This window comes from Dendropsophus ebraccatus, chromosome 2 (genome assembly GCF_027789765.1).
Source record: "Dendropsophus ebraccatus isolate aDenEbr1 chromosome 2, aDenEbr1.pat, whole genome shotgun sequence".
Classification (NCBI taxonomy): Eukaryota; Metazoa; Chordata; class Amphibia; order Anura; family Hylidae; genus Dendropsophus; species Dendropsophus ebraccatus.
Genome location: NC_091455.1, coordinates 120,104,022 through 120,118,753, shown reverse-complemented (window position 1 = coordinate 120,118,753; position 14,732 = coordinate 120,104,022). Strand labels below are relative to the sequence as shown.

General features: G+C 44.6%; 1 protein-coding gene across 1 annotated transcript in view; it reads right to left on the bottom strand.

Annotated features, from left to right (window-relative positions):
• The window catches only part of PDCD6 (programmed cell death 6), a 35,675-nt gene that overhangs the window by 14,147 nt on the left and 6,796 nt on the right, over window positions 1-14,732 (bottom strand). Inside the window, exon 2 of the mRNA XM_069958198.1 lies at window positions 1,638-1,699. Coding sequence (XP_069814299.1) covers window positions 1,638-1,699 — 62 coding nt within the window. The remainder of the gene's footprint in view (window positions 1-1,637; window positions 1,700-14,732) is intronic.

Sequence of the window (14,732 nt, the reverse complement as noted above, 5' to 3'; positions counted from 1 at the left end):
CCCGCCACAGCCACTGATTGGCTGAGAGGTATTAGACAAGAAAGGGCATTGCAGTGGATTTTGTTGCAGAACTCTGTGTAAAATCTGCTGAGATGTGGTGCTTGTGAAGACACCCTTAAAGGGGAACTATCAGCAGGTAAGACAATTCTAACCTGCTAATATCTACTTGTTGCATGGTGTGCTGAGGAGGACAGTAAGAGGAGGACTTTTACCTTTATCCTTGGCTCTGTTCCTGTGCAGTTTGTAGTGTAATCCTGTGTCTATTAAAACCACTTAGAGCACTGGAGGCAGATCGGTGCTCTGGGGGTGGTAGTCTCGCCACCATTGCTCCAAACAGCCTAAGGCCCTATTCACCTGTCCCGTGAAATTGTCCGTGGTCAAGGACAATTTTAGGGCCCATTGAATTGAATGTGGCCATTCACATGATCCGTGCCACGACCAGCACCACGAAAAATAGGACGTCGTAGTGTGGATAGCGCCGCGGATAGCGCCACGGATCACCCCCCCCCCCAACACACACACACCCCACCCCAGAGATGACAAGAGAGCATGATGTGTTCTTCTGTCATCGCATCTACTACTCACCTATTCCCCCACGCTGAACAGCTTTATGTTCACCAGAAGTGGCCTGGACTCCCCTGCCCTCTGCTGGCAGCGTAGTCCAGGCCACTTCTGGTAAGCGCGTGTAGCCGGTCTGCACAGGGAATGGGTGAGTAGTAGATGAGATGACAGGAGAGCACGGTGTCGGGCGGTGGGTGCTCCAGCCAGGGGATCCGTGCTGCGATCCTCATCCAGATCGCAGCACAGATCGTGTGAATTAGCCCTTAATGGACACAGGCTTTCACTGCTAACTGCACAGGAATGACGCCTAGAGAAAGTAAAAGACTTACAGTCATCCTCAGTGCCCCATGTGCAATAGGGATCTATCAGCAGATTAGACTTGTCTAACTGCTCATAGTTTCCTTGAATTATCAAAATATATATATTTCATTGATTAAAATTATGCTCAGCCTAAAACTGGGAAGTATAATATAGCTACTGAGTGTTGGTAATTGTACATTACTGGTTGTGTTATCCTTGAAAATGGGCGAGACATGGCACTAAACAGTTATATGGTTTTGTACAACAAAAAAGAAAGAAAAATTCTAATAGAAGGCCTCTTCATCAGGGCAGAATCCTATGTGCCAGTTTTACTAAACTATGGGAGACTTTCCCCTATAACACTAAGGGGTCTGTGTAATAGAAAATCCAAACCTCTCATCCTATTTGGAAAGTCCTTCAGATTTTTTTTTTGAAGTTTCTCTCCCAGACATAAGGCTCTTCTGTGTAAACTAGTGCATGGTCTTGGCTTCAAAAACCAACAGGACACCTAACCCAGGTTGCTTAGCTGTAAGCCCAACACTGTACAACATAGTCCTGATGAAAGTGCCAGCATGGAGCTGCTTACCTCATACTGCATAGAAAAATATGTGGTTTATTTTTCCTACACTAGTTTTAGTATTCCTTGTAAGAAATAACAGAATGTTCTATTTTTATTAAAACATTACATTATGACTGTAAGCTCTCCACAGCCACAGGGGTACAAGCAGGATTCAGCAATCCATACACACATAGAAAAAAGGTATAGGTTTCCTCACCATTCGATAAAGCTTGCTGCAGCTCATTGTCCGATATAACGCCACTGTTGTCCGTGTCCACTCTGTAGGGGATAATTTTTTTTTTATTATTAGGAGGCTCACCACTGGCTATGAAATACAGTACAGATGAAAATCTATACACAGTCTGCTATAAAGGCCACTGAACTGGAGAACAACAAACAAACAAATAAAAACCTTTATACCTCATAGACAACTGTTCCAGGTTAGGCTAGGTTTACACAACATTTTTGAATCCCCCTTACTGTATCAAATTTTAATATACAGAAAAACTTGGTCAACCACGTCTCTATGTACCTAAAAAAAATTATGTAAGGATCCTGCAGTATGGCATATGACAGCATTTGATTTACATTAGTTTTTTCCTTTAAAAGAACATGTTAAACGAACAGCAAAAATGCAGTGTAAGGGTAGCTTCACACGGGCGGGCTCGCAGCGAGATTCTCGCTGCGAGCCCGGCAGGTCCTGTCAGTTCCCATAAACTACATACTTGCTGCGGACCGCAGCGAGTATGTAATTGTACCGCGCTTAACCCCTTCTACTCCCGCCGGCTCCCCCGCTGTAAGCAGCATACATTACCTGTCCTTGCTGCACGGGTCCGGCGTCCTGCTCTCCCGTCCGGCCAATCAGTGGCTGCGGCTGGGCAACACACTAATTGGCCGGACGGGAGAGCAGGACGCCGGACCCGTGCAGCAAGGACAGGTAATGTATGCTGCTTACAGCGGGGGAGCCGGCGGGAGTAGAAGGGGTTAAGCGCGGTACAATTACATACTCGCTGCGGTCCGCAGCAAGTATGTAGTTTATGGGAACTGACAGGACCTGCCGGGCTCGCAGCGAGAATCTCGCTGCGAGCCCGCCCGTGTGAAGCTACCCTAAACCTAGCCTTATACACCGTGCTCATCATAAGTAGTAAGGGTCCTATTACACGGCCCGATCATAAACTGCTTGTTTACTGAACAATTACACAGCAGTTGTAGCAGTAACCTCTGTCCTCAGTGTGGTGTTTTCTCTCTGGAAGAAGATTGTGCGTTTTTCTTAAAGGGGTTGGCCACTTTATAGTAAAATAGGTCAGTACAAAGTATTAGTAAGTGTACTCAATGTATATACTGACAGCAGCTCCCTGTGTACCTCATAGAGCTGAAATCAGACTCCCCTTCACCAGGCTGTGCTGCCCTGCTCTGTTTTGTTTCAGTCCATAAAATGGCCGACATGGAGGAGCATGTGACCATGCCCTGTCCACTGTGTCCTCCATAGACATATACAGGCTCAGTGGTGGACACTGGGGGGCGGGGTTTGGTCACATGCTCCTCCATGCAAGGAATCTTTTGGACCAAAACACCACAGAGCAGGGCAGCCCAGCCTGGAGGAGGGGAGGCTGATTGTAGCTCTATCAGGTACACAGGGAGCTGCTGTCAGTATATACAGTGAGTACACTTACTAATACTGTACACTGAGCAATTTTACTATAAAGTGGCCAACCCCTTTAAGTGTTCAATGGCTGCAGCTGTGTGTGTGTGCTATGGCTGCAGCAGGCTGTGTATATGTGTGCTATGGCTGCAGCAGGGTGTGTGTGTGTGTGTGTGTGTGTGTGTGTGCTATTGCGTGCCCCCACAGTGACCTTCTATATCACTGTGACCTCTATATTACTGTGTGACCTCTATATCACTATATGTGACCCCTCTCTATATCACTATGTGTGATCCCTCTCTATATCACTATGTCTGACCTCTATATTACAGGGATCTGGCATTGTTAGCAGTGTTTCTGTGTGTATGGTGAATATTTAGTTAGAAACATAGAAGACTGTCAGCAGGAAAAGACCAACTGCTCCATCTTGTCTAGTTCTGAGTTGTTCAGGATATGGAGGCTGGAGACTGGCTGCATCCACTGCACACACAGGAGAAGCTGCTTTATATCTTTCCTCATTCCCTCAGAAGTCGCCCCAGGATCCTGTAGGACATTAGAGAGAAGCTGCTGAGCCAGTGTGATGAATAACTCCCCTGGTATATGACTGGCCATTTATGAAGGAGCAGGAGTCGGAGTCGGTCCTGATAAAATTTAGGAGTCGGAGTTGGAGTCGGAGCTGCGGCTTTTCTCATACTTTATTTTCACTTACTAGTGTATTTGCATATGGCCATCCGCCACCCACCCATTCACTGGTGTACATTGGAGCTGAAATGTACCCCGCCAGCCCCTTAGTGGTGGGGATATCAGTCTTTGGCATGTGGGCAGCCACAGGTACTGCAAATGTGTTAAGTGGCATACACCGCATATTTAATTTGTAGAAACTGCCTTTAATAAGTCTGCCCCCTGAGGTTTGTTCTCAGCAAAGCCAATGTCCTTTACCAGTGCATTCCCCACAGGATGTTAGGAGAACATGAGGAGCTAACTGGTGGCAGCAGTGTGTATATGGCATGATTTGTTTTATATAGTATCAGGCCAGTGCTGTCTACAGCATTTACCACTACTACACTGGTTGTAAAGTTCCTACACATGTATAAGAAAGAAATGTTCTAAAAGGGAGTGCCGATGGATGATACAGTAATGCTCCGCTTACCGCTTGAGTTTGATCACTTCTAAGGCCACATTCATAAATCCATAGTGCAAGCATAATGACAGGACTACGCATGTGCACCTGAAGCCATCAGCAACCTGTTTGCACTAGCACTGACCCCTTCATTCCCTATAAGGGGATCTGTGCCGAAAAGTTATGGCTCGCCGGTAATTTTTGTGGCGCACATATGCTTGTGTCTATGGGGCCACAGAAATAAATTAAGGAATGTGTGAAAGGGGACTAAGATTAGTCGTCTTTTCTCCTGTCTTGACTGTGATGACCAGCAGATGCCATTTCACAAAAGGAGATTTAACACCCAACATAAAAAATTTTTAGGGTATATTCACACGAACGGGCTCGCAGCGAGATTCTCGCTGCGAGCCCGGCAGGTCCTGCCAGTTCCCACACACTACATACTTGCTGCGGTCTATACGACCGCAGCGAGTATGTAATTCTGCCGTCCTTAACCCCTTCTGCTCCCGCCCGGCTCCCCCGCTGTAAGCATACTTTACCTGTCCTTGCTGCACGGGTCCGGTGTCCTGCTCTCCCGCCCGGCCAATCAGTGGCTGCGGCTGGGCAACACACTAGTTGGCCGGACAAGAGAGCAGGACGCCGGACCCGTGCAGCAAGGACAGGTAAAGTATGCTTACAGCGGGGGAGGCGGGCGGGAGCAGAAGGGGTTAAGGGCGGTATTATTACATACTCGCTGCGGTCGTTTAGACCGCAGCAAGTATGTAGTGTATGGGAACTGCCAGGACCTGCCGGGCTCGCAGCGAGAATCTCGCTGCGAGCCCGCCCGTGTGAATATACCCTTAAAGACAAAATAGCGATTCTTTGCTAAATGTTGAATGGCTCTACACTCATAATGATTAGGAAACAGTTGTTAGATAGCATCAGATTTTATACTATAATCACCTTATATAAAAGACCATTACCTATTACACAGCCAAAATGAAAACAGCTGATATGATTCAGAAACAATATTTATGAAATTAAAGTAAAGCTTAAAGGGATTATCAAACCTAGGGCTGAGCAATATGGCCAAAAAATTAAATCTTAATTTTTATTTTTTTTTTGAAAAATTTGGACAATTCTCAATTTAAATCTCTATTTTGATTTTTTGGCTAAATAAACAGAATTTTTTTCTCACAGCGTCGGATACTATTTTGATGACGTTTAACAGTTTAACAGTGCTCTCCCTCTGTAAATGGGGCAAGCTGGGGGTGACTGAGGGGGACTGGGGCAGAAATGCACATAGTCCTCTTCCTCTCACCCCGGCACACAGGTTCCCCTCCCGGCTAAACACAGAGGTCCCTGCTCGGTCCGATCTTGCTATACAGCTCCAGGACCCACAGAGACACTATCACCCTGTTGTCCCTGCTGTCTCCTCCAGAGACCAGGGACCTGTGTGTGTAGCCGGGAGGGGAGCGGGATGCTGTGTGTAAAGGGCAGGGGCAGGTCAGCAGCTGCTGGAGGCCTCTCACGCCGCATCTCTCCAGACTGCCCGCCCTGCACCTCACCGGCCCCACACCGCCCCTCTCCGGACTGCTCGGCCGCCCGCCCACCACAACACCGCAATGATTTTTTGTGAAAATCGAATTTACGATTATCACAAAGAATCTAATCGGTTTTAACATTCTGGGCGAATTGATCAAATTAATTTGATTAATTGCCCAGCCCTAGTCAAACCATATAAAATATTTCAGAATGACAACAGAAGTCCTAGTCACCTTATCAATCCTCCACTATTCTCTGCACCTACTAGTGCCTCTCAATATGTATAAGTTACTGCTGTGGCCAGTAATCGGCAACCACATGTCCACGTTGGGAGGGACCAGGAAGAGAAACCTACAGGACCTAGGCAGCATCATAGGACTGGTAAGGGTAGACGTGCATTATTCTACACTGTATGGACAACATTTCATGCGGCCAGATTACCCCTTTAAATGACCTAATAACACTGAAATAAAAGCCCTGTCCTAATAGTAACTAAACTGGAAATCAAAGTCTACAATATCCCACTTTCTAATGCATTTTCCCTCCAGGCTGCTATGTTTTAACAAGTCTAAAATTCCATTATCATTTACAGAAACAGATTGATGGCCTTGGTGTGAATGCTTGATCTGCCGAGGACTTTTTTCCCCCCAGATTTTTTCCCATTTATAGCATATGTTCACAGTATGTATGCTGCAGCATAACACAGCACTCCTCATTTACTTCCATACACTGATCTATTAGTGACAATGTTCTGTGCATTTACTATACCTTTGGGAAATTCCAACATACACCATAAATATAGCTGCAAAACTGTCGTGAGTGGGGTTTTTCCGGGGTATTTCTGCAAGTAACTAGAGTAAAGCCTCTGTAAAAGACCATTCCATTACCCATTATCTGGACCAGGTTATGGATACTGGATATCTTCTTTGAGAACACCACTTTTTATTACAATTTTGGATGGCCATCTCAAAGATTTATTATATGCATGTAACATTTGCAGATTTCAGGCCCTTTCTGCAGCAGATTGTTTTTGCAGTGTGTAAACATGGGCTCATGTAGTGAAAACCTTGAGCAAAATGTGTGTCTGAATGTTGGGATTTTGCCTTGTTTCTGAAACTGTTCTTGCTGTAAATGTTTAGGCCTGAATGAATGTAGAAGACACAGTAGCAGAGCATTACATAGCCATAGCCAACATGCCAGTACAAGTGTCGCAACACAAAACTCTTGGGACACACTTCAAGAAGTGACCTACAATAAAGGCCGTATTACACAAACAGATTTGCTGAAAAAGCGAATACCTATCTGCTAGATTGGTGCTCACTTACCGAGCCTATTACAGGGCTTGACAAACATGTAGCAAGGGCTGCATGGACATTGTTAGTGATGTCTGTGCAGCCCTTGCTTTCACATAAAAATTAAAGTACAGTGGTACCTCGGAACTCAAACTGCTGGTAACTCAAAATGTATTTTCAAGGAAAGTTTGCTTTGGTTCTCAAACACTTTTCGGGCACCCAGTTTAGAAGTACTCGGTATCTGAACGTTTTTGCGAGCGTGGATGGTGGGTTGTACGTGGTGAGTTTAGCACTGGTGAGGCTTCACATTGTACAGTACTGAATAAGATTGCTGGAGTGCATATACAGTACAGTAGTAGTACAGGCAGTGCACCACCACCATCTCCCATCCTGTACTGTATAAGACTGCTGGAGTGCATATACAGTACAGTAGTAGTACAGTCAGTGCACCACCATCTCCCATACATTACAGTGCTGGGATGGGGGGGCACTATACAGTAAAGGATGAGTTAGTGACTACTGTACTATAATTGCTGATTTTGTTAAACATTTCTTGTATATAATGTCCTGTACAGTATAGTGCTGTTCTGTACTGTACTGTAGGGATAAAACTGGGTACTTTTCAATGTTATAAATGAGTATTGTAGGTAATTATTGACAGGTGCTGGAACCAATTAAACCTATTTACATTATTTCCTATGGGAAGACACTGCTTGGTTCTCAGACTGCCTTCCGGAACCAATTAAGTTTGAGAACTGAGGTACCACTCTATATACTTACTTGTCGCAGAATTGGGGTTTAGGGTCACTAAAACAAGCACAATAATATAAATGCTATCCTCCTCTGAGTTAAAAGAGGTTGTCCTGGAAACATTCATGCTTACCTGTACCACTCCCTACCGCTGCCAGATATGGGGACGCCCGCTCTGTGCTGCTCCCACTGGAAATGGACACTCAGCATAGAGTCTATGCTGACCGGCAATTTCCTATGGGAATGGATTGTCAGCAGTTGTTATGAGAACACTGACAGCAGCACAGAGTGGGCGGCCCGAGATCCAGTAGCAGGGAGTGGTACAGGTAAGCAGGGCTGTGGAGTCGGTAAGCCGCAGCTCCGACTCCAACTCAGACTCAGACTCCTGAATTTTATCAGGAGCGACTCCCACTCCCGACTCTTGCTCCTTCATAAATGGCCGGTCATATACCAGGGGAGTTATTTATCACACTGGCTCAGCAGCTTCTCCCTAATGTCCTACATCATCCTGGGGCGACTTCTGAGGGAATAAAGGAATACTGTATTTAAAGCAGCTTCTCCTGTGTGTGCAGTGGATGCAGCCAGTCTCCAGCCTCCATGTCCTGAACTACTCACAAGTAGACTAGATGGAACAGGTAGTCTTTTCCTGCTGACAGTCTTCTTTGTTTCTAACTAAATCTTTACCATACTTAAAGAAACACAGCTAATACTGCCAGATTCCTGTGATATAGAGGTCAGCCATAGTGATATAGAGAGGGGTCACAGATAGTGATATAGAGAGGGGTCACAGATAGTGATATAGAGAGGGGTCACACATAGTGATATAGAGAGGGGTCACACATAGTGATATAGAGAGGGGTCACACATAGTGATATAGAGAGGGGTCACACATAGTGATATAGAGAGGGGTCACACATAGTGATATAGAGAGGGGTCACACATAGTGATATAGAGAGGGGTCACACATAGTGATATAGAGGGTCACTGTGGGGGCACGCATTAGCACGCACACACACAGCCTGCTGCAGCCATAGTGCACACACACACACACACACACACACACACACACACAAAGAGCTTGCTGCAGCCATAGCATACACACACACACCCACACAGCCTGCTGCAGCTATAGCACACACCACACACACACGGCTTGCTGCGGCCATAGCACACGTACACACAGCCTGCTGCAGCCATAGCATACACACAGCCTGCTGCAGCCATAGCACACACACATACAGCCTGCTGCAGCCATACCATACACATACAGCCTACTGCAGCCATAGCACGCGCACACGCACACACTGCGGCAGCCATAGAACACTGAAGAAAAACACACAATCTTCTCCCAGAGAGAAAACACCACACTGAGGACAGAGGTTACTGCTACACTACTTATGTCTTCGCCTCCTCCTCTATATTACACAGAATATCTTCATATTACACTGCTGCTCATATACAGTCATCCAGCATCCAGGAAGAGAACAGCACAGATCTCCCCCCACACAATGGACTCTTCCAGCTCAGAAACCAACTGCCAAATAGTGACTAACAACTTTTCCATGACCACCCTTATGTAATAGGGCCAGTGTCCTATTAGAATGTTGCTTATAATATATATTCATGAGCAAAACTTGTAAAATTCATATCTAAAAAAATTTAATTCTACATTTCTTTAAAGATTTTTTTAAAGCTAGAGTCGAAAGACTTTTTTTCGACTCCGACTCCAGCCATAACTAGCTCCGACTCAGACTCAACGACTCCACAGCTCTGCAGGTAAGTATACATTACTGTCATGTCCCAGACAGCACTGCAAAGTATGGATTTATCCTGGATGACCCCTTTAATATACAGTGAAAATTTAGCTACTCTGAACTTCAATAGTATAGGATTCAAGAAAAGGCAATCTTATATGGGGTCCTGAGACCCTAATCAGACATGGATTGCCTTAGGGTATAAGGATGTAGCAGTGCGTATATGCTCGGTGACGCTCCATGTCGCACTGTGGTGAGCACTGCTGAACACATACATGCTGGAACATCTTATTTTTACACCCCTATGGCAATCAAGTGTCTGATGATGGTCTGAGGACAGAATTGTTACCAATAAGATTGTTTATCAGCAAAACTTTTCATTGTAAAACTGTGATGATATAAAGAGTACCGATCTCCTATGTGTGTCTTGAAGTGAGCCCTTTCTATCACCTTATGGGCTTTGAAAAGCAGGGACGAAGAATCTCTGCTGTTCTCAATGCCAAAACTGTACTTCGCCTGGAGTTACCACACATGCATCCATGAAATGGGCATTACCTGCTTCTACTCTTTGGAAGCTGCTGTTTCTTATGGAACTACAATAAAACACGTTTTCTCTGAGCATGTGAGCGCAGCTGTTTATTTTCCTCTTTGCCCTGAATAAATACACTACAAGGGCCCACTGGCATCCCTTTATGAAATTTTGCCAAAGTTACAGTCCGACGTGGGGGTAAAAATGTGATCTAAATGTAATCTTATTCTAACTGGGTTTGTGGGGTGTTTGCACCAGCCATATTTGTGCTTACAATTTTAGAATTAGCTAGCTAGACAGATTGGTACATCTGAAGCGATCTGCCTGAAACCAAAACTATCTGGTTTTACCCATCACAACCAGAAGGGGGTGAGAGAAGAGATTGACTCAGACAGATGGACCCAGCAGCTCTCACACTGTTTTTTTTTTTTTTGTATCTTTAGCAGCTCAAAACTGAGGAGACAGAAAAGGTAATGACATTTATAAAATTAATTGTTAGTCTCCAGGAGGGGGGATTCAACATATATTTTACCTCACTGGATAACCCCTTTAATATATGTGCTGTGAGGTTGAAAGACAACTGTAACTAGACATACGAGTCAAACGTAAAAAACAACTCCGGCATCCCCCCCCCCCCCCAATTAACACACATTAGAAAGTTATATAACTTTGTTATGTGGGTTAATCAGCTGTCTGTAGCTGTACAACCTCTTCTTCTCTTCCTTCTAGAATTAAAAGGAAGCCTTTTTACTGGCTGGAACGCATCACATGGCTTACAGCTTGCTAAGCCCTGACTGGCTGAGCAAGCTGGAAGCCATTTCCAATTTCCCTATAATAACAGCTGTGAGGAGAGGTAACCAGCAAAAAGTCACATTTCTGAGCAATTACTCAACTGTGAAAAAAATAGCTTATTACACCAATCCACACACATATACAGTGATGAGAAATCCCTCCCCTTGCTTCATGATCTTAATGTAAAAAAAATATTTCAAGAATGAGAAAAAAGAGTATTCTGGTAAAGGACAGGATAAACTTGTTTCTGAAAAAAGAAGAGGTTTCCTAGGAAGGCCATTCTAAGTCTTATGTCTATAAACAGGAAAAAAAACCAGCATGGGATAGCAGTGCCCCGCACAGAGCCACCAGTGGGCATAGGCCAACCCGCAATCTAAGCAGTCTGTACAACAGGCCACAGCATATTCAGCAGGTCAGGGATCTGTTTACTGGCACTCAACCAGCATTCAATAGCAATATTTTGGCAGATGCAACTGCCTGACTAAGGCTTGGCAAAGGCAGCTGTATCTGCCAAAAGTTGCTATTGTATGTGGACTCCCAACAAACACTTTTGAAGCAGATCCATGATCCACTGAATACTCTGTGGCCTGTTGTACAGAGTGAGTCTTATGTCTGAAGTGTGTCATAGCACTTGTAGCCTTATCACATGAGTGTCACATGCCGCACAGATTTGTAATACAGTGCCTAGTACTGTATATGCTGCTATACATACAGAGATATTCTTGCCTGGAAGAAATATTGCAACACCCATTATTATTATTATTATTATTTTCATCCCAGAATTGTTCACAATACAACAAAACCCTCAGCATGCCATTAGATGAAAGTAGCAACATAGTCCAATATGCAGCCAAACAAGAAGACTAGAGTTGGTATAAAGCCTATAGCTACTGCAATATACACCAGAATACCTTGTTGATGGTATCCCAGCATACGTCAGTGGTGTACAGCTGAAATGTGACATAGGAACACTGTGATTGTACAATTATATTGCCCATACCAGTATGTGAATAGAGCGAGAGGGCCAGCTAACACTATGTACACAACATGAAATATGGTAGTCAGCTAAGGTAATAGTCCCTAATGAATAGTTCCAAGGTCTGTAAAATAGAGATAACTGCGGGTATTATGGAGACTGGGGATGTGTAATGATCTGTCTTCTTAGTATATGCCGCCAGCAAAAAACAAAAACAAAAAAAAAACGCAAGAGCTGCATTATACAGAGCAGATTTAATACATGAAGTTCACGTATTAAGCCAGAAACAAATATAGTGGGAATGTAAAGCTACATAACCCTAGGAGCATTACACAGCAGGGCTCCATTCATAGTCTATGACAAATAGTGTCCTAGCTTGCAGCACACACCTGGAAAATGTGAAATCATTTGGAAGGGCCCAGATTTCCTTAAAGTGATCTTTGTCCGGCTTGTTGATGAATCACAAGTACCTGACTGAGGCATTACAGGCAGGGTGAGTCAGTACAGACCTTGGTAGATACAGCGAGTGTGAGGCAGAAATAACGGCAGGGAAAATCCTGTTCTACTGCTTAGCAGGCAGCTCAGCTATGTTATGTGTACACAAAGCAGTAGAATACAGCGAGGTAACCTGGAAACACCAGAGAGCTGTCCCTCCATCACTTCTTGTGTACAGCAGTAGGAATGTGCATCAGGTGACATTTCTGACTGAAATAATAAACCTCAAGGGCTCTCTAATGAGAATAAGAAGGCCGCAGTGTAATACACGACCATGCTCCATAGGGTTATTGTCCACAGAACAATTAGGGGTATCCTGCATTGCTAAAAAAGCAAGACAACCTGCTAGGGCTGTGAAATAACACAACTACTGGGGCTACGCACCCTGCTGGGTCCCACAGCAGGGCAATGGTTGGCCCCAGGATCTGTTTACCCCCCCATGCCACACTGTCCCAGATGACATTACAAATATACCCCAGCCCAGACCATTGCCAGGAGAAGGGACACAGAGGGGACAGGGTGGTCTGACGTGACACCAGTGGGCATGCTGTGAGATGAGTATGCTAGATTTTATTTTACAGCCCTAGACTGTCATGTGTTCAGAATTGGATTGGTTCAGTACAATGACAAGTTTTACAGTAAAGATTATGGGGAAATAGTGGTTGCTACTGTAAGGGCCAGCTAACACTGAGCAAAAGGTGAGGAATTTTCTCACTAAATCCGCGCTTAAAATCCTGTCCGAAAAAATGGTGCAGAGCAATTCTCTATTGCGTTTAATGGGATTTCCACTCTGTTTACATGGCGAAATTTCCATGTGGAATGTTCTGCCACTGATCCGTCAGCGGAATCTCACAGAGCATAGGAGTCTATGTCACGGGCGGAGAGTAAAGTGGGAACGAGGGGCAGGATCCGCGAGATGTTATGCGGTAGAATTGAACAGACATGAAAGTTGCCCAATGCTTATTCTCCTAGATGGGAAGCGTAAACTGGTGGTCTATGATCTATGTAGGGATGGGATTACTGGCAGGGTTCACAGACGTCTGCCTATGGCCTGCTTTGGGTTGTGTTCACACATTCAGGATCTAATGACACAAGTGAATGAGATATTATATGTTCTTATGAAATAATGAAAATGCGGCTGATCTGTAAATTCACATATTACTGACTCAAATTCAGCCCAGAAACCGGTAAATTACAACTATATGACAATGTGGCCAATCAGCCTCAGATCCCTGCTAGAGCTGAAAGCTGTCCCTTGTGAACAGGGCTCTAGAGGGTTTCCTGATCACAGGGGAATGGCAACGAGGCTGAAGTTGGTTTCTTATTCGGCCAGTTTCTTATTCGGGGCTGAAGTTGGTTTCTTATTCGGCCAGTTTCTTATTCAGAGGATTTTTCTTTTTCCTGTTTTAGCTATTATGCTTACAGAAAATGTATAATATTCATACCCTACCGTAAGTGAGGGGCCCTGAGAGGACTGGTGATAAAAATGGCAAAAAAGACCCCACGGTTGGCATAAAAATGGGCATGAAAGTAAAACCACAAAATTATTATTTAAAAATAAAATTGACTTTGGGCCACTGATCTCACACTGATAATACACAGAGAGGGATGCCCTGCATCACATCCAAGAGAGTCCAGCCTGGCCCAAAGTGGTTCTGGGTATAAAAACTGGCATCAAAGTGGGCACATAGCCATTTTTCATGATTTGAATAAGTAACAGCTATTTTCAAAGGGTTAAATGAGTTTGGGCCACTGATCTCACATTGATATTACACAGAGAGGGATGCCCCGCATCACATCCAAGAGAGTCCAGCCTGGCCCAAAGTGGTTCTGGGTATACAAACTGGCATCAAAGTGGGCAGATTGGCATTTTTCCCAATTTGAATAAGTAACAGCTGTTTTCAAAGGGTTAAATGAGTTTGGGCCACTGATCTCACACTACATACAAACAGATAGGCATGCCCCCCATCACATTCAAGAGATTCCAGCCTGGCCCAAAGTGGTTCTGGGTATAAAAACTGGCATCAAAGTGGGCACATAGCCATTTTTCATGATTTGAATAAGTAACAGCTATTTTCAAAGGGTTAAATGAGTTTGGGCCACTGATCTCACACTACATACACACAGATAGGCATGCCCCGCATCACATCCAAGAGACTCCAGCCTGGCCCAAAGTGGTTCTGGGTATAAAAACTGGCATCAAAGTGGGCAGATTGGCATTTTTTCCTAATTTGAATAAGTAACAGGTATTTTCAAAGGGTTAAATGAGTTTGGGCCACTGATCTCACACTGATAATACACAGAGAGGGATCCCCCGCATCACATCCAAGAGAGTCCAGCCTGGCCCAAAGTGGTTCTTGGTATAAAAACTGGCATCAAAGTGGGCAGATTGGCATTTTTTCCTAATTTGAATAAGTAACAGCTGTTTTCAAAGGGTT